Genomic DNA, 20881 nt, shown 5'->3' with positions numbered 1-20881 from the left:
CCAGCTCCACACCTCTAGAGCCCTAAGAGGGCGGCGGGGACCCTTCGGGGTGGGGGTCGGGGCGGCTGGGGGCGGTGTCTGGGCCTCCTAGGCCCCGCCCCTTCGGAGCTCGCCCCGCCCCGCCCCCCTCCGCGGGGTCCTGCGCGTTAAAAGGCGCGCGGGCCGGGCTGGCTGCACTTGCGTTGCACCCGGGCTGAGTGCGGCCGCGACGGGGCGGGCGGACTCTCGGGCGCTCAGAGCTGGCCTCGGGTCCTCGGAGCCTGGCGCTCGAACCTCCCTTCCGACCTCCACCCGGACCCCGACCCCGACCCGGCCTGGCCCGGCCCCCGCCCCCGCCCCCCGGGCCGATGGACTACTCCTACCTCAATTCGTACGACTCGTGCGTGGCGGCCATGGAGGCGTCCGCCTACGGCGACTTTGGCGCCTGCAGCCAGCCCGGCGGCTTCCAATACAGCCCCCTGCGGCCCGCTTTCCCCGCGGCAGGGCCGCCCTGCCCCGCGCTCGGCTCCTCCAACTGCGCACTTGGCGCCCTACGCGACCACCAGCCCGCGCCCTACTCGGCAGGTGAGCGCAGCCCCGGCCCAACCCTCCCTCCAATTCCTGCAGAATCCCTGGGCCCGCTCGCCAAGTGAATGCGACTGTCCCCCTCAGCCGCCCCCATTCCTGCCTTGGCCAGACCCTCCAATGCCCCGAGAGACCCCCAGAATACGAGGTTCTCCTCCGCAGGAATGAGCCTCACCCTCTCATCTCTCCTGTTCCTTTTTCTCGTTGCCAAATCTCTGTCTCGTGCCCTTCAGTTCAAGGAAATATATCCCCATCCAGCTCTGGGCCCCTTACCAGGCCTTCCCCTCACCACCTGCAAAGACTGACCACTAAACCTCTACAAGCCCTGGATCTTTGAAAAAGGCTCCCAGCCCAGCCCTATCACCACTTATCACCCCACCCCATCACCGCTGCCCCACGAGATGCATGACCCCCAGCAAGGACCTCTCCAGGCAGCTGAGCTGCCCAGACGGGAAGCTTCCTAGAGCTCGCGTGGCCATCAGGCCCCTCCTGCCCTGTCTTGGACCCATGCTGCCTGGGCCCGAACCCTTCTGTAGCCACCAAAACCAGATCCTGTAGCCCGCAATAAAGGGGCCCGGGTTTTTAAGCCACTTGTATTTCCCCATTCCCCCACAGACTCTCCCAGCTAGAGTTCTGTAGAACCCGGAAGCAGCTCCTGCATCCCCAAGACTTTAGATCCAAGTCCCTGTCCAAACCCTCAACCTCACTGAGCTTCTCAGTCATCTCATCCCTCTGATTAGAGTCCCAGCCTGCCCTATGTAATCTTATCGCCTTCCCTCCTGGGAAGACTGCCGGGGACCCAAGTAGAAGACTGGGGCCTAAGGGCCAGGCGCGGTGGCTCATGCCTGTAATCCCAGCACTTTGGGAGGCCAAGGCGGGTGGATCACTTGAGGTCAGGAGTTCAAGACCAGCCTAACCAACATGGTGAAACCCCATCTCCATTAAAAATACAAAAAAAAAAAAAAAATTAGCTGGGCATGGTGGCCCACGCCTGTAATCCCAGCTACTTGGGAGTCTGAGGCAGGAGAATCGCTTGAACCTGGGAGGCAGAGGTTGCAGTGAGCTGAGACTGTGCCATTGCATTCCAGCCTGGGTGACAGAATGAGACTCGGTCTCAAAAAAAAAAAAAAAAAAAAAAAGAAGAAGAAGAAGAAGAAGAAGACTGGGCCCTAGGCTGGGGTTTGGGGAAGAGATACGAGAAATGAGAACCTGGATTTGGAGAAATGAGGACCAGGGTGGGCAGATTGGGTACCCTGAGCCAGATGAGGGTAGGGATTGGGAAGAGGGGAGACAGCCTCCAGAGATACAGGGTTTTGAGACCAGAGAGATGGGGATAAGGTACAGAGAGATGGGAGCAGAGATGGAAGCACTGGAAATCCTAGGAGAAATGGGGACTCAGGGTTGGGGAGATAGAGATAAATATCAGGCGATGGGGACCAAAGAAGATTAGAAATAGAGATGACGAAGATAAGAATACAAATGGGGTGCTGGAGACAAGAATCAGGGGAGATGGAGGCCTGGATGGGACAAAGATGAGATTGGAGACCCCTGGTGAATATGAAGACTTAAACCAGGGTTACAGACAGGGAAGGGAAGTACTGTCAGAAACACTACCTATGGGGCAGTGGAGACTGGGATGGGTATAGGAAGAGAGTTGGGGGGCAGTGTTGGCTTTGGAGGAGATGGGACATGGAGAAGGTGCCTGGGGAGGAAGAAGGAGGGCAAAGAGAAGATGGAGGAAGTCTTCTCAATGGGCACAAAGAGAAGAGTGGCTGAGAAATGGAAAGTTGAAGAGAGATTCAAATGGAGGAAGATTAGGAAGAGGAGAGGGGGACATCTAGGGGAGAATGGGGGTCAGGGGAGTGGGGCAGAATTGAAGAAATGAGGCTTGGGAAGGGGAGAGGTGGATGGGTGGAGGGAGCCAAATCTGTATACAGCTGAGAGCCGGTGGGAAGGCTGGTGGTAGGGCTGAAAGGAGGGCCGGTGGGAGGGTCTCTGTTGCAGAGCCTTGGCCCAGAACTGGTTAGTGGGAAGACTCGCAATGCTGATGAGACCTGACAGACATCCAGGGCCAGGGTAGACAGAGGGGACAGACGGGCTGAGAGACAGACAGGAGGGAAGGGTCGGAGGCACGGTTGAATGGGGGTGCAGGGGGAGATGGAGGGAACAGGGCTTGGGAGGAGGGCGACGACGGGGGTGGGGTCGGGGAGGGAGTGTCTTGGCTGGAGTATTGGATTATGCTTTCCCCTTGGCCGCTCTTGGGGCTCAGGTCTCCCTGATCTCCCTCCGCCTTTATCCCGCCGGCTCCATTGAGTAATAGGGAGGACGCTCGGCCCCAGGCTGCCGGGACCAAGACGAGGGATCAGGCCAGGGACGGGGGAGGCGTGTGATTCCCCCGGAGCTGGACACAACGGGTTGAACTCTGCTTCTCACTCCCCCATCCTTTTTGCCCCCCCCGGCCCCCCTGCACACACCCGCAGTGCCCTACAAGTTCTTCCCAGAGCCATCCGGCCTGCACGAGAAGCGCAAGCAGCGGCGCATCCGCACCACGTTCACCAGCGCGCAGCTCAAGGAGCTGGAGCGCGTTTTCGCTGAGACCCACTACCCCGACATTTACACGCGTGAGGAGCTGGCGCTCAAGATCGACCTCACTGAGGCTCGCGTGCAGGTGCGTGTATGCACGTGTGTGTACGAGAGTGTGTGCGCATGGAAGGAGGTGTGGGAGCCTAACACCTGGGGGTAGGGGAATACAGGCAGATGCAGCCCGAAGGCAGGGCGCGGTCCCAGGGTGCTTGGGCAGCTACGGGAGGCAGCAGGGCCCGGACTTGGAGGCCCTTGGGAGACCCGATCTGTTTAGCTCCAGGCTACCTCCGCTCTGTCTCCCTCTTAGGGCAGAAAGTTCCGAGTGATGCTTGAGAAGCCAGGAGGGAGGCCGAGGGGTTAGAGGGGGAGACCCAGGCGACCTCAGGGCCGAGCTGAGGAGGAGAGGGGGCAGGCCAGTCAGCACCCCTGGGGTTCCCTACCCCGGCGCTGCAGCTTTGAAAACCCGGAGCCCGGGAGGCTGAGTTTGTGGCAGGCACAGGGCCGAAGAGAGCCGGGCTAGAGCAGACTGTTGTCTATTTGTACAACTCCGTGTACAGATGTTCAGTTGGCCCGCCTTGACTGGATGCCCTAGACAAAAGGTTTACTGGCGCCCTAAACTGCTCTCCACGGCCCTGGAACACTCCAGGAGGGAAGTCCCAGAGCTTCCTAAAAGAAGGAATTGGGGGAAGAACTTAGAGTGAGGAGAACGAAGGCAGGGTCCCCTCCCGGAGACCAAGAGTGCTGGGAGGCAGCAGAGTCAGCGGGTGAGTGGATCCCAAGGGCAAGAACCCAGGGATCTGGAGGCAGGGGCCAGTGGAGCGCGGAGTGCAGCGGGCTGCGTGCGGAGGGCCGAAGGCCCCTCCAACTAGTAAGAACCCGGGCCCGGTTCTTTCCGAACCAGGATCTCACTCGAGCCTTGCGGCCGCGGGCTGACCCCGTGCGTTCTCCGACCCTCGTCCAGGCTGACTGGCCCCTGTGCCCGCAGGTCTGGTTCCAGAACCGCCGGGCCAAGTTCCGCAAACAGGAGCGCGCGGCCAGCGCCAAGGGCGCCGCGGGCGCGGCGGGCGCCAAAAAGGGCGAGGCGCGCTGCTCCTCCGAGGACGACGATTCCAAGGAGTCCACGTGCAGCCCCACGCCCGATAGCACCGCCTCGCTGCCGCCGCCGCCTGCGCCCGGCCTGGCCAGCCCGCGCCTGAGCCCCAGCCCGCTGCCCGTCGCACTGGGCTCCGGGCCGGGACCTGGGCCGGGGCCACAGCCGCTCAAGGGCGCACTGTGGGCCGGTGTGGCGGGCGGTGGGGGCGGCGGGCCTGGCGCGGGAGCGGCCGAACTACTTAAGGCTTGGCAGCCGGCGGAGTCCGGCCCCGGGCCCTTCTCCGGGGTTCTGTCCTCCTTTCACCGGAAGCCCGGCCCCGCCCTGAAGACCAATCTCTTCTAGCTGCCGGCCTCTGGAGGCTCCGAGCCTGCCCCCAGAGACGTCCCTGCCCCTCCAGGACCTGACAGCCCCTCCCATCCTGGCCACCCGCCTGGAAGTCCCCATCCGTCTCCACTCCCTACTGTCTCACCCCTGGGTGTGTCCTCCCCAACTTTGGAGACCAAGTCAGGGCCACTCTCGTCCTCACCCACCCTCTACCAGCAGAGCGGAGTTCTTTATACCGGGACCTCCTCCAGGAGAACCCCGGAGCCCCTTCTAGCTTGGCCTTCTTTGGATGCGGTATCACATGAGGCCTGTCCCTAACAGTGCCCTCAAAGTGAAGGTCCTCAAGGAGGAGCAGCACAGCCCCCTTCCCTGGCTCTGCAGCGGCTGGGTCACCCCTTACGCTGGTGATCAGGAAAGCCCGCTGCCCCACCCCTCAGGCCCACCCGTACAGAGGCTGGTGGTCGCCGGGATAATCAATGACCACCGCCAATTCATCCCTCACGTGTCTCCTCTCTTCCCTAGCCCGTCTGGCACAGAGGGTGGACCTGTTAGAGGAGTGGAGGGGCTGCCTGGGGAATGGGACAGAGGGATTCTCTTTCCCTAATTTTTTCGGTTGTCCTTTTTCTTTGAAAAACTTGTAATTTATTGAAGTTTTACTCAATCCAAATAAAACTTAATTTATTGAAGACATCACGCCGCAACCCTTACGACTGCCCAGGAGGCTGCTTGCAAGACCCTGTCCCGGGCTGAGACCTGCGAGGAACCTCCCTCCCCCACCCTGCCACCGTGCATCCCCAGCGCAGGGCAGCACAGACCAGGAGACAGTGAGAACTAAGCAAACTGGCACTTTATGGCTGAGATCCTGCCCCACCCCAACCAACCCCAATAATATTAAGGTGCTCTCCCTCCCCAGACCCACACAGAACAGTTTAAATAAACCCCAGCCCGGTCCTCGGGCTATTCCTTCATTTCCGGACGGACACCCGCCCCCACCCCCAGCGGGGGTGGGGAGGTCTTAGCGGAGCGCCTCCGCTGTGGTTCAGGCCCGGTGGAAGGCCGCAGAAACTGGTGAAAGTGGGGGCCCAGACGTACCCAAATGGACCCCCACAGGCACCCCTGGGGCTGGGAGGCGGGGTCCAGTAAAAGAGGACAGCACCAGAGTAACCAGGGTCCTCGGTAACCATGGCAACTGACCTTCCGTCCTGAGCCTAAAAGGCGAGGGGCAGGATGCCCTAATTAGGGCATTGCAAATGATTGGGCAGCGGGGAATGCAGATCCCCAATAAATAGGCACCCCAATAAATAGGCAGAGAGATACTGCCCTGACCCTCATAACTTTTCAACCCTGGGGCCATAGCTGGGCCTTGGTAGCAGGGAGGGGCTCTGAGTTCACAGCTTCGTGGTGCCTCCGCTGTCACTTGCTGAGCTGCAGGGTGTCCAGAAGGAGGCGCTTGTGAGCCGGGTCCTGCACCCCAGCCTCCTCCAAGTCCTCCTCGGTGATGTCACTGTGGAGTAAACAGGCTGGGAAGTGAGATGGGCAAGGGGATCCTGAGGGCCCCAGCTCCGCCCCCGGGGCCAGCCCCTCCCCCACCTGAGAAACTCCAGGTCGTCCCAGCCATTATGCACCAGGCCCTCCTCATAGCGCTCCAAGCCGATGGCCCGCAGCCAGGCGCTCATGCCTGCCTCGCCCAGCCCGCTGGCCCGCCCGCCCTGCAGGAACGGAGCCTAAGGAAACAGGGCATGTCAGGGGGAGCTCAGTGCCCCCCATAGAAACACCTGCAGTCACATTCTGCTGCATGCTCTGGGGAAAAGGAAGAGAAGGGCTGGGCTGATACATGTGTCTCCCAACTTCCCAGTGATCAGTTCAGGGTAGCGGGGATACCATGAGTGCTGAATGATGGAGTGAAAGGGTACCAGTCTGTGGGCAAGCACACTCAGGCACACACAGACAGCCACCCTGCTCCACACACCTCCTCTGCCAGGTCTTCCTGGATGCTCTCCCGGATGCGGGGTGGAGGGAAGCTGAGGGGCCGGCCATAGTCCGAGGGCAGTCCCCGGGGGGGCTGCAGCTCCAGGGGGCCTGGGAGGAGCACTGAGCGTGCAGGCCCAGCAGGGGCGTAGTCCACCTCGCTCAGCGTCTTGGCCATCTGCAGCACCGAGCAGGACCGGTCATCCCCACTGGCCACTTCCCCCAGGAAAGTGCTGGCTGGTGAGGGGCCTGGGGGCAGTGGGGGCCTTGGATGGGCCTTGGGAGGTGGTGGGCCACGGGCCTCACCCCCACCACGGCCCCGGACCACTGGCCCTGGTAAAGGATCCAGGCTGGGGGGCAGGAAGATGGCTGAGTCCGGCAGTGGTGGAGGTGGAAAGTCTGGAGGGGGCAGTGTGCCTCCAGACTCCTCATCTGAAGAACTCCCCTCTCCCACACGAGGGTGCCGGTGGCGCCCAAGCTGTGGAGCAGGCACTGTAATGGCCACTTTGTTCTTGGTGGCAGATGGGACAGGGGCCCTGGCAGGCGAGGGTGGCTCCGGGGGCAGCAGCTGGTGCGGGACCCCTTCAAGGACGTAGTAGGCAGGGTTATTGAAGCTGTTCTTGGGTGGGGGGGCCGCCACCCCTTCTGGTTCAGGAGCTCCCTCTGGCTTCAACCTGGGTGTGGAAGCAGAACGACTAAGCCAGGATCCAGGAACCCAGGTCTAAGGCAGTGGAAGCAGTGGAGGGAGAACTAGACGGGAGTCAGAAAGTCCCCTGGTCCTAGACTTTCTCATGACCTTGAGCACATCACCTGCCCTTAGTTTCTTCATCTCTAAAGGTCAGAGGGAGGATAACCCTTTGAATGGATAACCCTACAATCCCTTGCCTCACTTGCTAAGATACTTAGATCTTTCATGACTTTATCTGTAGCTGTGAAACCCAAGCTAAATGGGTCAGAATAGAGGTGCCAGAAGACAGGGCAAGAAGCCTCCAATGAGAGGCCAGGTTTGGAAAGCCTCTCGAGGCACCCACAGTCAATCCGCTGCAGAATCTTTCTCAGAGATTCAGGTGGGTCTTATTCAAGCCTAGGGATAAAACCGGGGTGACTGACAACAGCTGAAGATGAGTGAAAAAGCACCAAACTGTACCTAGGAGTTTATGTAAGTTTAAGCAACAATCAGATATAATTAGAAAGCAAGCCTCACTTTCCCAAAGTGTGACACAGAGCACTAATTCCCCAGAACGTTAATAGTTACTACATGGAAAATAAGTTTCCTGGCCCATTAAGTTTGGGAAACTATATTAAACAGAGCTGAAAAGAGGTTTCCTTCCTGTCCACATGCTCAGAGCTTTTGCTAATACTAACATGCACTGGGAATGTCTAAGAAAAGAATCTAGAAAAAGCATTTCCCAAACTCATTTGACCACAAACCCATTTCAACTGGGGCCTCTTGCAGGACAGAGTTCCAAAGAAGGTACCCTGGGAAATCCCAGGCCGAGCCATGTGCCTCCTCCAAATAGAAGGCTCAAGCTAGGTCTGTTTACATGGAGGGAGCTGTCTTAGAAACAATTTCGCATTCCATTTTTAAAGGCGGAATTGAGAGGAAAGGCTGACTGCTCCCTTTGACTCAGAGCCACAGCTAAGGGTGGCCTGGCTGGCCACAGGCATAAGGCCATGGCAGCTCCAACCACAGAGTGGCAGGACACCTACGCAGCTGATGATCTCCAGGCCAACCCTGAGACCCTGCAGGGGATAGTGATGGATAGAGGTGGGTGGGGGAAGGGGGGGCGGTGACAGGTTCCTCCTCTCACCTGGGGGTCAAGGGCTCCTCCCGGGGAGCTGCTCGGGGTGGGGCTGGGGGCCTCCCCGTTGGTGGCGGTTTCTCTGGTTCTTCAAATAACCTGGAGAGCGGGCAGGAGGCCTCTGTGAAGGCTGGCTTGCGGCTCCCTGACCTGCCAGGGATGCACAGGAGAGAGATGAAGTGGGGTTGACCAGATGCCCCCAGGTACCCTTTCATATGACATTCAACACAGCCCTAGCTCACCTGGGCTCCTGGCTCCCTCGGGACACAGAGGGGGCTTTGCTCTTTGCTCCTGCCTCATCCTTATCAATGCTGATCCACTCTGAGGGGGCAGGAAGGGAGACTCAGAGGAGACCTGGGCTCCTGGATCCCACAGACACCCAGTGGGCCTGCCAGCCCTTTCCCAGCTATGCCTTGGGGCAGGACTATTCCCAGCTGTGGCTGCAGAACCTCCAGGTATCCCAGAGATTCCAACATGCCCCCCGCACCCTGCCCTCCTCGATCTGTTCACACCACCCTATCTCATGTCCCAGTGGAGTCCCCACCGTAGAGCCGCTCACGGGTGCCCAGGCGCTCCGTGGGCACCCGCACCTTCATGGAGCCTCTGATATTGCCTGTCTCCTCGCCACGGTGGGATAGGAAGGTCAGGAACTGTTGGGCCGTGCTGCCGATCATGGATTTGAGTGCAACCACACACTCCCCTGAGGGGCAGATGGGACAAACCAGCAAATTACCAAGCTAATCTAGGGCCCTGTCTGGCTTCCTGTTCCCCTCAGCACCCCTCACCCCTCACCATAGGATTCATAGCCATCCATGGACTTGACTGTGAGCAGGAGGTGCTGGTCCTGCAGGTACTCGATATCAGCCAGAATTGGTTTGAGCTGGGAAGCAGGGAGGCCCAGTGAGGAACAAAGCCCCGCCACTTCCTCCTGCCCCTCCTACGCGCTGCCCCTGACACCACTCAATCCCCACCCTCAGGTCATCTGTGCTCACTCACACTCAACTCTTCAGAGAAGAGCCAAATCCTTAATGCAGAAGACACAGCCCTATACGGGCCTTTTACAGCACCTAGCATCACTGTAACTAATTAATTTTCTCAATAGCTAACACAGGACCTGACATCTAGCAAAAGCTCAAGAAGCATCTCCTGAATGAATGAACAAACTGCAACAAGGTTCCACACTCCCAAAATAAAGCAAACGCCTTTATCCTCACTCATGCCCATGCCCATACACACACACACACTCTCTCTCTCTCTCTCTGCTGGCCCCACACTCCCTCCCAGGCAGGCTCTCCAATAAACTCTTATGTACCCCTCTCTCTGCCCTCACCCATAAGCAGGGGCCCTGCCCACAGCCTCACCGTGGGCAGCTGGCGTGAAGACCACTGCACTTTGAGGAAGTTGATGTTGTCACTGCTCTGGGCATCATTCTCAAAGCTCTTCTTGTATTCTGGGGTGGGGGTGGGAGACACCCAACTGAGCACCACCTCTCAGCTTCCTTTCCCCCTAAGTAGGGGGCTGACTGCACCCTCTGGCCTCCCATCCTCCTTGGCCCACACCCAGCCCCTGCCACGCCTCTGACCCTCCAGGCAGGTAGAGTAGAACTCGATGAAGAACTTGGTGCGGCTGGCTGTCTTCACAATGGCCTCGATGCTCTCAAACTCAATGTAGGCCTGGTCTGAAGTCTTCGAGAGCCCTGAGGAGAAAGGGAGGAGAACAAACAGGAGGACTGAGAGGATCACAGGAGGAATGGGACAGAGAAACAGGGCCCTGGGACATGAAATCAGGGGTCCAGAGCAAGGAGGCAGGGCCAGGAGGGGCCTCCCCAGTCCCAAGCCACCAACAGGGAAACTCCAGAGGCCAGACCCTGGACCAGAGCAAAGAGACAACCCAAGGATAAAAAACCCATTGAAGAGGGTGCTGGGGACCAGAATGCCTGCAGGATTCCCACACCTACAGGCATACTCAGGGACACACATGTGGCCCTAGACAGACACAGACACATAGATAGGTGTACACTCACGTATGCACACACACTCATGGGCACACAACTCTTGTGATGGCCCAGGCGCACAGACACCCTGACACATCACACCTTGAGAAACACTCCTGCACTCACTGGTACACACACCCACACACACACTTACATAGTCAAACCTATGTACATCCCGAGGCCACCACCTGTGCCCACCTAGATTATGCCACACCCACAAGCATATCTGGAACAGTCACCTTTCTTGGAGATGAACTGGGAGGTAACTCCAACCTCAAATGTCCCAAACACGGGGGAATGGTCGCTGGTGACGATGTCATCAGTGCAACCTGGGGAGAGGGGATAGGAATGGGGACTCAGGGGGAATATTCCCACCCTCGGCTCCCACCTCCCAAGGTTAGGGCAGAGTCCAGATGGTGACCACCCCAGATCTCCCATCACTCTGTCCGGGAGGCTCTGACCATAAGAATTGCAGATGATGTGAGTTTCAGGGTAGGATTTCCACAGAATCCGGTCACACCATGAGGGCACATTGGTCCGGACCTGGGGCAGGGGATGGCAGCATGGTTAGAGCTGACAGCTAGGGGGCTGCTTGGCATGGACCCCACTCCAGAGCTGATGAGTCCCCACACTTCTATTACTAGAGGCCCTAGCACCCACCTCCCTTCTTGGATCCTCAAAATACCCAGGATCACCCAGAGGCCTCAGAGGGGCCATGGAGGCTGGAGTGGAAGCTGCAGAGGCCCATACCCTTGACCCAAATTCTTGATTCATCGCAGGCCTGGGGTCCCCCAAGGCCCATGCCGTTTTCTTGGCTCACCCCAGTTGGCTTCTGCTTGTGCCAGGCATATGTGTCCCGGGAACCCCGCTCATAGCGGTAGGTGGGTGGGAAGGAGATCTCCTCCTCACCTAAGGAAAGCAGGAGACAGGTGGGGTTCAGGGCCCTGACACCCAGGGATACTGCAAGTCTCCTAGCCCTCAGATCACCACCTACCAGGCCCACACTCACTGAATCGAAGGAAGACCTTGTGCTTCTCCCGCTCCAGGTTGAGCTGGTCCACCCTGAGGAGGGGCTCAAACTCTTTCCTGCTGATGTAGTTCAGGATCTCCTGGGGTGGAGGACGCAAAGGCTGGAAACATTCCTCCTGAGCCAGAGCCAGGGGTGATAGCCCATGTGGCCCTTAGCCTCCCTACAGCCATGGCAGGGCCCTGCTCGCACCTGGATATCCATGTCCAGGCGGTAGTTGAGGTCCCCAAACCAGAAGAGGTGTGTGAAACGCAGAGAGATGTCAAAGGCATTGAGCTGCCGGTCGCCCAGCGAGAGCAGCCGCAGGATGTCCAAGTAGTTCTGGTTCCTCCTAGGGTGAGGGGTGCGTGGTGGGGAGGGGTAGATCCCCAGGGTCAGGGCCAGAAGTCAGGGATAGGCATAAAGGGAAGAAGTCTCAGGAGTCAGGGATGGGGTAAAGATCCGGGCCCCTGGGGACAAGGTTAGGGTCAGGAACAGAAGGGTCTTGAATTGGGATAAGAGAGCAGGGGGTCTCTGGAGACAGGCCTGCGGGAGGGTCATGGGCTAGGGTATGGGAGCGGGAACAGGCCTCAGGTGAATGGGATGGGTGTAAAGAGACCACGGGAAAGGCGCCCCCTCACCGAGCTGTCTTCTCATTTCCCGAGGTGAGGTGACAATTCACAAAGCCAAATGAGGTGCCATTAAACATGAAGGAGACGCCCACAGCCCCCTTGTTCCCTGTTAGGGCAAGCAAGAGAGGAAGGCCTGGGTCATCCTCAGAGGGCTCCCAACTCTCCCTTCTGCCTCTCAAAGCTGCAGTGAGAGGATCCTCCCGCTGAGCCCACCAGACGCTGTGACATGGGCAGGCCCCTGCACATACCCACACCTTCCCTGGGGGAGGGGGGGGTCCTCATTGGGCACACATGGTCTGTGTGGATGGCCTGAGTCTGTCTGTATGTGTGAGCAGAGCCCCTGGAGATCACAGGGGACCCCAAGGGTGAAGCTGAAAGGCCCTGCAGATTCTGCGCAGAATCTACCTGGGAGAGCACCAGACCGAAAATCAGGAGACCTGGGCACAATGCCTGGCTCCACCACTTACTTGCTGTGTTACCTTGGGCAGGTCACTCAACCACTCTGGGTTTGAGTTTTATCATCTGTGAAAAGGGGGTAATTATCCTGGCCTTGCCTTCCCAGTGGTGCTGGGAGAGATTTAGAATATGAATATGTTTTTCAAAGTTCAAAGTACCCTATATATGGGGAAACTAAGATCACCAAAAATGGGGCAATCCTAGGCTTGAGAGGAAGCAGAAGCCATGGACAGAGAGACGCTGCCACTCTTGGGCACCTGCCAGCCCCACTTACCCAGGGTGTTGGCGATGCCAGTCTTCACACTGGACGTACTGACGTGGCTGATACGGTTCTCGTGCTCTGGCTTGACCAGCACTGCCACCTTGATATTCCACAGTGATTGCATGGCAATCTGGGTAGAGAGTGCATGGTCACCACTGCCCTGCTGCACCCACTGCCTGCATTTCCCCCTGCACTATAAATAGACTTTTGTGTCCATCACAGGGTAGGAAGGCTTGCCACCCCTCTTCCTGACGGACTGGAGAGAAATGGTTCCTCTCGTGGCATGAAGGACTCAGGTCAGATCTCCCAAAGGATATGCTCAGGGACCAGAGAAAAAGCCAGTGAAGCTGTGCTCCCAGGGTTGCCCATGAAGTCAAGTAGGCTAGTTTGGAGGTGGTGTGTGAGGACAGGGTCCTGGACAACATGACCCCCCCTCACCGGGCGGTAATCCAGATCCGTAAGCTCCTTGAGGCCCCCGCGCAGTAGGTCCAGCCACTCGCGGTCGCCCACTGAGTTCTCCTGGGTCCCAAAGACATAGATGTCATGGGGTATGGTCACTGTGACCTCATCCAGGGTCTTCCCCAGACCCTTCGATGTGAACCAGGATGTCACGTTTTTTGGAGGTGGTACACTTCCTGGAGGTGAAGGGGGTGAGGTGGGTCTGGAGGGGTTAGGCACCTGCTCTGGGGCCATCCCTCTCTCCCGCCCCAGCCCCAGCCCGGGCCTGACCCATGTTCCAGGTGCCTATGAAGACTGAGATCATGTCGGGCTCGTCCTGCTTGGAGTGCTTGTTCTTCATGAGCTGCAGCAGCTGGCAGAAGGCCTCCCGCTTCTGGGGGAACAGCAGCCACTCAGGGGCAGGTAGGCATCCAGGAAGCCCCCCTTCCACAGGGATACCCTGCCAGTTGGCTCATGTCCATGAGGAGAGGGTCTGTCTGGTTCTCCACTGCATACCCACTGCTCAAGCATATAACAGTGCTGGCAAATGTTATCCACCCTCAGGCCACCCGTTCTCAACACCCTCTACCCTGTCAGACCTACCCCTGCCAAGAGGGATGGCATGCCTACATCATGTGTTCCCTTTCTTACCCTCCAATGGGAAGCACCCATGTGGGGGACCCCCGCAGTCCCCAGTGGCCTGGCCCAGCCTGCTGCTCACCCGGGCACTGACAAAGATGAAGTCCTTGCGCTGAGTCCGGTCCTTCTCCTTCTCAAACACAACACCCAGCTTGTTCTGGACACGCTGGGACTTAATGAGCTGGCGGACTAGGGCATGGAGGACCGGTCACACGGGCCTGTGCCCCTAGGCCAGGGGCTCCGCCCTGCCCACCCCTCCCAGGTCTGGCCCTGGCTCACTGCGGTCGTGCGTGAAGGTGGTCCAGTCCTCCTGGGAGTCCCGCTGTCTCCGCAGCAGCACCAGCCGCCCACCCTCCACATCCACGCTCAGCGTGAACTTCTGCGACTTCCCAATCTTGGTCAGGTCACCCAGGGTCACATCTAGCTTCACCTGTAGGCCAGGTGGGGAGGCTGCTGACAAGACCTTGGAGTAGGCAGCACCCTGGTCACCTCCAACCACCCTTGGCCCTGTGAGGCCCCACTGCCATGTACCTCAAAGGCCTGCACGGGGATGGTCTTGGCCTTACGTGTGGATGGCTGCGGAGCTGGGGGTGCTGTGGAGCTCATGTCCTGTAGGGCCTTCAGGGCCTGGAGGGAACAAGGGCAGGGCGGGGTCAGGGGACACACTGAAGGCTGGGGCAGGGAGGGACACAATTGACCTTGGGGCCAATGTTAAGTTGTAGACTCAGGGTTGAGATCAGTGCTAGGCCAATGACAGTGGCCAGTGAATCGGGGGTCAAGGGTCAGAGATCATGCCACCTTCTTCTGGATGCCTGACAGGAAGTCCTTTAGCACTGACAGCTTCAGCACCAGGCTCTCTAGTTCCTGCTCCCCTGTCTGTGGCAGGTTCTGGAGGGAGGAAGAACCAGGCTTGTACATGAGTCACCTACGCAGAGCCTCCCACCCAGCTCCAGAACACGAACGCACCTCCCAGAGGTCTCCCTACAATCCTACCTGCTGCTGCAAAAGGCGGGTCACCATGGGCGAGCTCTGCTGGTCAAACACCTTGGACAGGATCTCCAGGCCTGACAGGACCTTGTCCACCTCACTAGGGAAGACATCAGATCAAAAGAACTCCCACCCCGACCTAAGTATAGGGAAGGGGGCGCTGGGTGTAGCCTCAACCTCACCACAAGGATAAAGGCTACCAGTGAGGAAAGTCAAGAGGCAATGGCTAGTTCACTGTTCAGGATCAGATATCAGGGCACCTGTGCAGCCGGGAAGCAGGTGAGGACAGGTCAGAGGTAAGGGTGTAATACATGGGGCTGGATGTCCCAGATACCTGTGCAGCCTCCGGCATGAGGTAGCGAGGGTACGGGTGAGGTGGGGCAGGTGGCTGGCTCCACCCCGCACAGCTTCCAGGTCCAGCCCATAGCTGCCTTTCAGGTACTCGTGCGAGACGGTGCTCAGCCCATTGGGAGCACTTTGGGGAGGGGTTAAGAAGTCAGTGGAGGTCCTGCTGACCTGTCCCAGCACCTCTGCCCCATCCCTAGAGGAGATAGTACCTGTGGCAACCAGGGCGGGATGGATCAGGTTATCTGCCTCTGGGCTGAGGTGGGGTGGGGGTCCCTGGTGGGGGCTTAGAAGGCCTCCCCACCTTTGGTAGGGAAATAGTTCTCAGAGGAGAAAGGGTCTCCTGTTCAGTGGATGGGATGGGGGTCTCACCTCTCAGCAGCTGGAGCTGTGGGAGTCTCAGGAGCTGGCAGGGGACTGCTGGGCCCAGTGGGGGCAGAAATGCTGGTGGAGCCAGAGCGCGGGGGCAGCGGGGGCTTCTCATCCTCCCCATCTGTGGGCAGGGGTCAGTGGGCAGCCGTTTGGGCCTCCCACACTCAGTGGAGTAGGAGGCACGATGCAGCTGTAAAGTGACTCCCATGGAAAGAGGGATAAAGGGCCCCGGCATCATGGCCAAGGGAAAGGGGGTTACAGGAGAGGTGGGGTTGAAAAGGGGGGATGGGAAGAGGCAGGTAGAGCCAAGGGACAGGGGCAGGGAGGGGACCTGCACACTGGGAAGTACCTGAGGCATCCCGGTCATCCGGTGGGTCCGGCTCTCGCTCACCCTCTACAGGAAGAAGCAGGGCGCACACAAGGCCCTGGTTGGGCTGGGCGTACAGGCCGATGAGCTCACCCAGGGTCTGGAAGCGGCGCACAGGCACACCCTGCGAGGTCTGTGGGCCAGCAAGGGTGGGAGGAAGGGTCAGCCAGCAGGTCCCCAAGCCCTAGGCTGGATCAAGGTCAGGGGTCAGGGGCCCAAGCTCCTACCTGCACAGCCAAGAAATCTTCTCCATCAGGCAGAATGCGATACGTGTGCACATGCTTCTGATACCTGATGCCAAGGCAGGGCCAGAATCTGTCACCCCCAGGCTGGGGTCTAAGACCCAAAGCACCCCTTCCTCCTGCCAGCAAGCTCAGCACCCCAACCCCCTCAGCTTGGTTTCCCTAAAACCACCTGCCCAGGCTGCACAGGGTTAATGATGTGGCCGGTCCACTTCCACCCTCCTGGTGTTGCCTATTGGGCAGGAATGACCAGAACACCCCCGTCTCCCCACCAGACCTACACAGACTCCACACCCACCACAGGGCAGGGCCTGAGAAGCAACAGGGAGCTCTTTTGTGGCCTCCACAGCTGTCTAAACAGCCCCTCTGGGCTGTGGTACCAGTCTGGGCCCCCCGCCAGAGTAAGAATCTTCAGAAGCCTGGTTAGCCCGTTTGCACACACGGGCAACATGCTAACACGTGTGTATGCCTCCTGTGTTTATGCTGCTCTCTGGCTCTGCTGGAGTCGGGTATGTCTAGGGCACTTTTGCCGAGGAGTGTGGGGGCATCACCCTAGGCCTTCCCACCAAAGAGGGCCCCCATGGGAGACCTGGGCCTCTAGGAGCCCCAAGCCAAGGAGGGGCAAGAGGGGTGCTGACAGACAGGAGCCGCAGTTGAGCAGGTGGCAGCTGAGCCAGGTGCACAATCAGCGGGGGATGGAAGATCCTCTGCCTCCGCACCTCAGGGCATGCTTCCCCAAGGAGTCACCCAGGAGTCACCCTAGGTGTTGGGCAGGCGGGAGGTGAGGACCCCCATATCGTGGCCCCCTCAGGGGCTCTCCTGGCTGCTTATGCTGGGTGAGTGTCTGTCACCAGGTGTTCCTTTGTAGACTATTATAAACACTATCTGTGTTTATTACAATAGCATACCATTAACTGAATCCTATCTGTGACACGCTGGGTACCCAGTGTCCTATAAATCTTACTTAATTCTCACACTTCTAAACAGATATTATTATCCCCATTCTCCAGCTGAGGAAACAGGCTCAAAGAATAAAAGTGATTTTCCTAAGGCCACAGAGTAAGTAAAAGGTGGAGTTGGGATTTTAAACCATGGCAGAAGCCAGGGCCAGTATCCTAGCTTGCTGGTCAGATTGCCTGTGCCTGCTGGGGCAGGGGCGTGTCTTGCATGTTATCCATGAACACCCGGAATGTATACAGGTAAGCAAGTATGTGTGTATTTGGCAAATCTAAGATATTGCCCACGTCTGATCGCCCACGTCTGATCCTTACCCCCAGGCTCTTGAGATGCGGGGAAGAGCCAGAGTCAGCTGGCAAACCTGAAGCCCCCCCTCACAGACAGACCCCTCACCCCATTCACAGCCTCCCTTGGCAATGAGGCCAGGATTCTCCCCCTCCTGGGACAATAATGTTCCTCACCCAGACACAGGCCCCAGCTGTCCCCCTCCCACTCAACAGCTGACCCAGCACCTGCCTCCCTCCCCAGCCTAATTAGGGGGTATGCCTCAGAGGGGGCTGGGAAGCAGGACTTGGGGATATTCATCTGCCTAGTCTGTCCCTCCTTAGTCTCCCCCTACTGGGCCTCAGACTTGAGGCCTAAGCTAAGACTTATAGGGCCCCTTCCTTGTTGGGTCAATTGCCTAGGCTAGAGTTTTTCAACCTCCATACCACTGACATTTTGGATTGCACAGTTCTTTGTTGTGGGGGACTCTCTTGTGCACTGTAGAATGTTTAGCAGTATCCCTGGCTTCTACCCACTAGATGTCAATAGCACCATCTCAGTTGTGACAATTAAAAATGTCTCCCCAGCTGGGCGAGGTGGCTCCACCTGTAATCCTAGCACTTTGAGAGGCCGGGACAGGTGGATCACTTAAGGTCAGGAGTTCAAGACCAGCCTGGCCAATATGGTGAAACCCCATCTCTACTAAAAATACAAAAATTAGCTGGGCTTGGTGGCGAGCGCCTGTAATCCCAGCTACTGGCGAGGCAGAGGCAGAAGAATCACTTGAATCCAGGAGGCGGAGGTTGCAGTGAGCCGAGATTGCACTACTGCACTCCAGCCTGGGCAACAGAGCGAGACTCTTTCTCAAAAAAAAAAAAAAAAAAAAAAAGGTCTCCCCTGGTCTAGGCTAATGTGCCCCCCGACCAAAGATGTCAGGAGAACAAAGGGGTAAGGAAGGTACAGCGGGACAGGAGTTTGGGAGGGGGTTCACAGAGCTAAGAAAGATCTAAATAAAGATCTAAATAACTGATCTAAATAAAGCAGCCCCCACAAATTCCCACTCACTGGGCCCACAGAAGCCAACTCAATGTCAGACTGCAGGGCAGGAGGTACAAAGCCGGTAGAAGGCTGCAAAACCAAGAGTGCTAACTCACCCCAGCACCACTACCAACCACACTGGGCTGAAAGGCACAGCCACAGGACCTGGCCCACTCAGAGAAGCACCAAGTCTGGCTCTGCTCTCAGCACTCATAGCTCAGGGCTAGGGCAGCCAGGTAACCAGGGCTCAAGCCCAGAGCCAGGGCTCAAACACTCACTCATTGGTTCAGAAATAATGGCAAGGTCCCATACACCCTCAGCCTCTGCTTCCCCAAGCCTTCCTCTCTACACCACCCATCACCGCCCCCACCACCCATACACGGCCAGGCAGAACCCCAAAGCACCGAGAGGGGCCCTAAGGAAGCTGCCAGGCATCCCCACACACCCCGTCAGTCCCTCTGCCCCGACTCCCTCTCCTGCTCACCACTCAGTCCCTATCCAAACGGGACTGCACACAACGTGGAATGCACATCCTCTCCCCTGCTCCCTTCTACCTGGAGGATGCCTGAAGGGGTCTGCGGGGGAATGCCCGAATTTTTCGTCATCGCAGTCACACTAGGCCACAGAACCCCATATTCTCTACCCTCAAGGCTCCTGAAAGTGCCCCCAGACACACAGCAGGAAGTGCCCCTGCGTCCCTCCTCAGACCCAGGAGAAAGCCAAGGCTCCCACTCTGGGGGGTGGAGGCGGGTCTGGCGTCCCACCGCCCCAGGCACCCTCACCCGGGCCCTTTCCACACCCGGCCGTGCCCGCGCTCCCGGTCCACGCCAGCCCGCAAGGAGCCCCCGCCCCACTCACAGGACGCAGAGCGCGAAGGCCCCCGCCACGCTCTCGCTGTCTCGGACCAGGAAGCTGCCATCGCGGCCCGCCCGGGCCAGCAGCTCTTCCGCGGCCGCCCGGCTCAGGTCGCGGTGGTACCAGGAGGGGGCCTGGCTGCCCAGGGCGCCCCCCGGGCCCGGCGCCCCGCAGGCCGAGGCCATGGCCCGCGCAGGGCTCAGCACTGCCCGCCCCCGCCGCCCCGCGCCATCCGCCCCGAGACGCTCAGGGCTCAGGCTGGGGCCGGGCCCGGGGCCCGGGCTTGAGGATCCGTGGGCCGGACAGAGCCGGGGATCGGGACTCAGCACTCCGCCGCGCAGGCCGCCTCGTTCACCGCGCAGCCGCCGCTGCCTGCAGCGCCGGCCTCAACTTGAAGAGAAAGAAAAGTTTGTTCAGAGGCGGCGGGGGAGGGGCAGGAGCGGAGCGCAGGGCCGGCTGCCGCCCCCTCCCCCTCCGCTCGGCCCGCAGCCCGGGCCGCCCCTGCCCCCAGCTCCTCCTGCGGGGACGGTGCCCCCACCTTCCCGAAGGGCCCGGGACCTCCCAGACCCCACAATGATCCTGCCCCCATCATTCACCCGAGGAGATCCAGTCCCCAAACCCCCATCGAAATCCGAGTCCCCCCATCCTGGCCCCGACACTTCGGGATCCAGGCACCCCCTGGAGAATTCAGCGCTTCTCCGTTCTCCCAATGATATGACCCCTAAGCCCCATAAAGGTCTGATTCCACTCCATGGCTCTTCCTCTCGTCCCCCGTACAGCTTGGCTGCATCGAGTTCCCCAAACCTGCGAAGGATCCAGGACCACCCCCTACCCATCCTCTTCCCTCCACCCAGGCGGGCAGGGCCCCCAACTCCCGCGAAATGCAGGCCCCTCTTAGATCTGAACCCCCAACTCCACGGGGACCGTCCCCCGGCAAAGCCTGCGGGGAGATCCCCTGGCTAACCAGGCTTCTGAAGATTCTTACTCTGGCGGGGGGCCCAGACGAGGTGCGACGTTCTCGAGCCTCTCACGCAGCCCCTCCCAGCCCCGCAGAGCCCTTCCCCCTCTCGGCCAAGTTCCCCAGCACCACCCCCCACACCCGCAGGCCGGGCCTTGAGGGGGTTCAGCAGTCCGAAGCCAGGAGGATCCCTGGCCCGTCTAGTAGAAAGTTCCCTCCCGGGATCCCGGCCGCCGCACGCAGACCCCCACCTCCCGGGCTGCTCCGGCGCCCCCTTCCCCGGACAGCGGCCCTGGGCTCCAGGCGGCCACTTAAGATGGCCATCCGCGCGCGCCCCCGCCCTCCGCGCCGCCCGCCCCGCCCCGCGCCGCCCCGGGGAGCCGGGGGCAGCACCGCGCCTCGCCTCACCCCGCCCCGCGCCTCGGTCCCGGAGCCGCTGGCCCACTGGGTGACCTCGGGCAAGTCGCGGCGCGGGGTTGAGCCTCGGCTTCCCGCTCTGGAAAATGGGGATCCTGTGGCGAGGGCCGGCTCTGGGGGCCGAGCTCGTACCGCGCTCGGCACCGGGCCTGGCGCCCAGCCCGCGCTCCCGAACGGCGGCTATTTTTATTATTAATTAAGGAGAAACGAAGGTGACAGCTGTGTAAACTGTAAAGCGCGGCTGCGGAACGAACGGGTATTATTAGCACTCGCCCCCGCCCCAGCGGCTCCCTCCGTGTCAGCAAACTCGCGCCTCCGC

The 20881-nt window shown here is 59.5% G+C and overlaps 2 protein-coding genes across 6 annotated transcripts; one reads left to right on the top strand and one right to left on the bottom strand.

The window, feature by feature from the left end:
* The first annotated feature begins 175 nt into the window (after positions 1-175).
* PHOX2A (paired like homeobox 2A) lies at positions 176-5254 on the top strand. 2 transcript variants are annotated; one of them, XM_016921538.3, is made up of 3 exons: positions 176-564; positions 3045-3232; positions 4133-5254. In XM_016921538.3, exons 1-3 carry the CDS (start codon positions 348-350, stop codon positions 4580-4582), a joined length of 855 nt encoding a protein of 284 aa, XP_016777027.1. In that variant the 5' UTR covers positions 176-347; the 3' UTR covers positions 4583-5254. The 2 variants fall into 2 exon arrangements, with proteins under 2 accessions (XP_016777027.1, XP_063640376.1); XM_063784306.1 differs by lacking the exon at positions 4133-5254 and adding an exon at positions 3705-3933.
* Positions 5226-20489, bottom strand: INPPL1 (inositol polyphosphate phosphatase like 1). 4 transcript variants are annotated; one of them, XM_063784305.1, is made up of 29 exons: positions 20397-20489; positions 19191-19577; positions 16059-16122; positions 15814-15964; positions 15465-15585; positions 15082-15304; positions 14754-14847; positions 14559-14648; positions 14292-14387; positions 14040-14190; positions 13843-13949; positions 13413-13515; positions 13122-13318; positions 12696-12813; positions 11975-12071; positions 11547-11685; positions 11337-11436; positions 11148-11236; positions 10789-10870; positions 10567-10656; positions 9917-10030; positions 9696-9784; positions 9127-9214; positions 8879-9034; positions 8577-8655; positions 8344-8484; positions 6534-7206; positions 6155-6288; positions 5226-6068 (listed from the first exon to the last, which is right to left on the bottom strand). In XM_063784305.1, the coding sequence occupies exons 4-29, from the start codon at positions 15829-15831 to the stop codon at positions 5978-5980; spliced, it is 3480 nt and encodes a 1159-aa protein (XP_063640375.1). In that variant the 5' UTR covers positions 15832-15964; positions 16059-16122; positions 19191-19577; positions 20397-20489; the 3' UTR covers positions 5226-5977. The 4 variants fall into 4 exon arrangements, with proteins under 4 accessions (XP_063640375.1, XP_054518509.1, XP_508622.2 ...); XM_054662534.2 differs by lacking the exon at positions 20397-20489 and adding an exon at positions 18817-18907 and having other exon boundaries at positions 15082-15288; positions 19191-19390; XM_508622.8 differs by lacking the exon at positions 20397-20489 and having other exon boundaries at positions 15082-15222.
* Between the last annotated feature and the right edge of the window lie 392 nt (positions 20490-20881).

Source organism: Pan troglodytes, chromosome 9 (genome assembly GCF_028858775.2).
Source record: "Pan troglodytes isolate AG18354 chromosome 9, NHGRI_mPanTro3-v2.0_pri, whole genome shotgun sequence".
NCBI classification, from domain to species: domain Eukaryota; kingdom Metazoa; phylum Chordata; class Mammalia; order Primates; family Hominidae; genus Pan; species Pan troglodytes.
The sequence above is the reverse complement of the archived record's forward strand: the minus strand, read 5'-3'. Positions and strand labels throughout refer to the sequence as shown.

Bases quoted from the DNA above. Each gene is read 5' to 3' on its own strand.
- PHOX2A (XM_016921538.3), top strand. From the start codon at position 348: ATGGACTACTCCTACCTCAATTCGTACGACTCGTGCGTGGCGGCCATG. The intron at 565-3,044 runs GTGAGCGCAGCC...ACACACCCGCAG, and splicing joins GCCCGCGCCCTACTCGGCAG to TGCCCTACAAGTTCTTCCCA. The intron at 3,233-4,132 runs GTGCGTGTATGC...CTGTGCCCGCAG, and splicing joins TCACTGAGGCTCGCGTGCAG to GTCTGGTTCCAGAACCGCCG.
- INPPL1 (XM_009423712.5), bottom strand. From the start codon at position 19,372: ATGGCCTCGGCCTGCGGGGCGCCGGGCCCGGGGGGCGCCCTGGGCAGC. The intron at 14,191-14,291 runs GTACATGGCAGT...CCTGGCCTACAG, and splicing joins TCCCCGTGCAGGCCTTTGAG to GTGAAGCTAGATGTGACCCT. The intron at 11,686-11,974 runs GTGAGGGGGCGC...CCCTCACCCTAG, and splicing joins GGAAATGAGAAGACAGCTCG to GAGGAACCAGAACTACTTGG.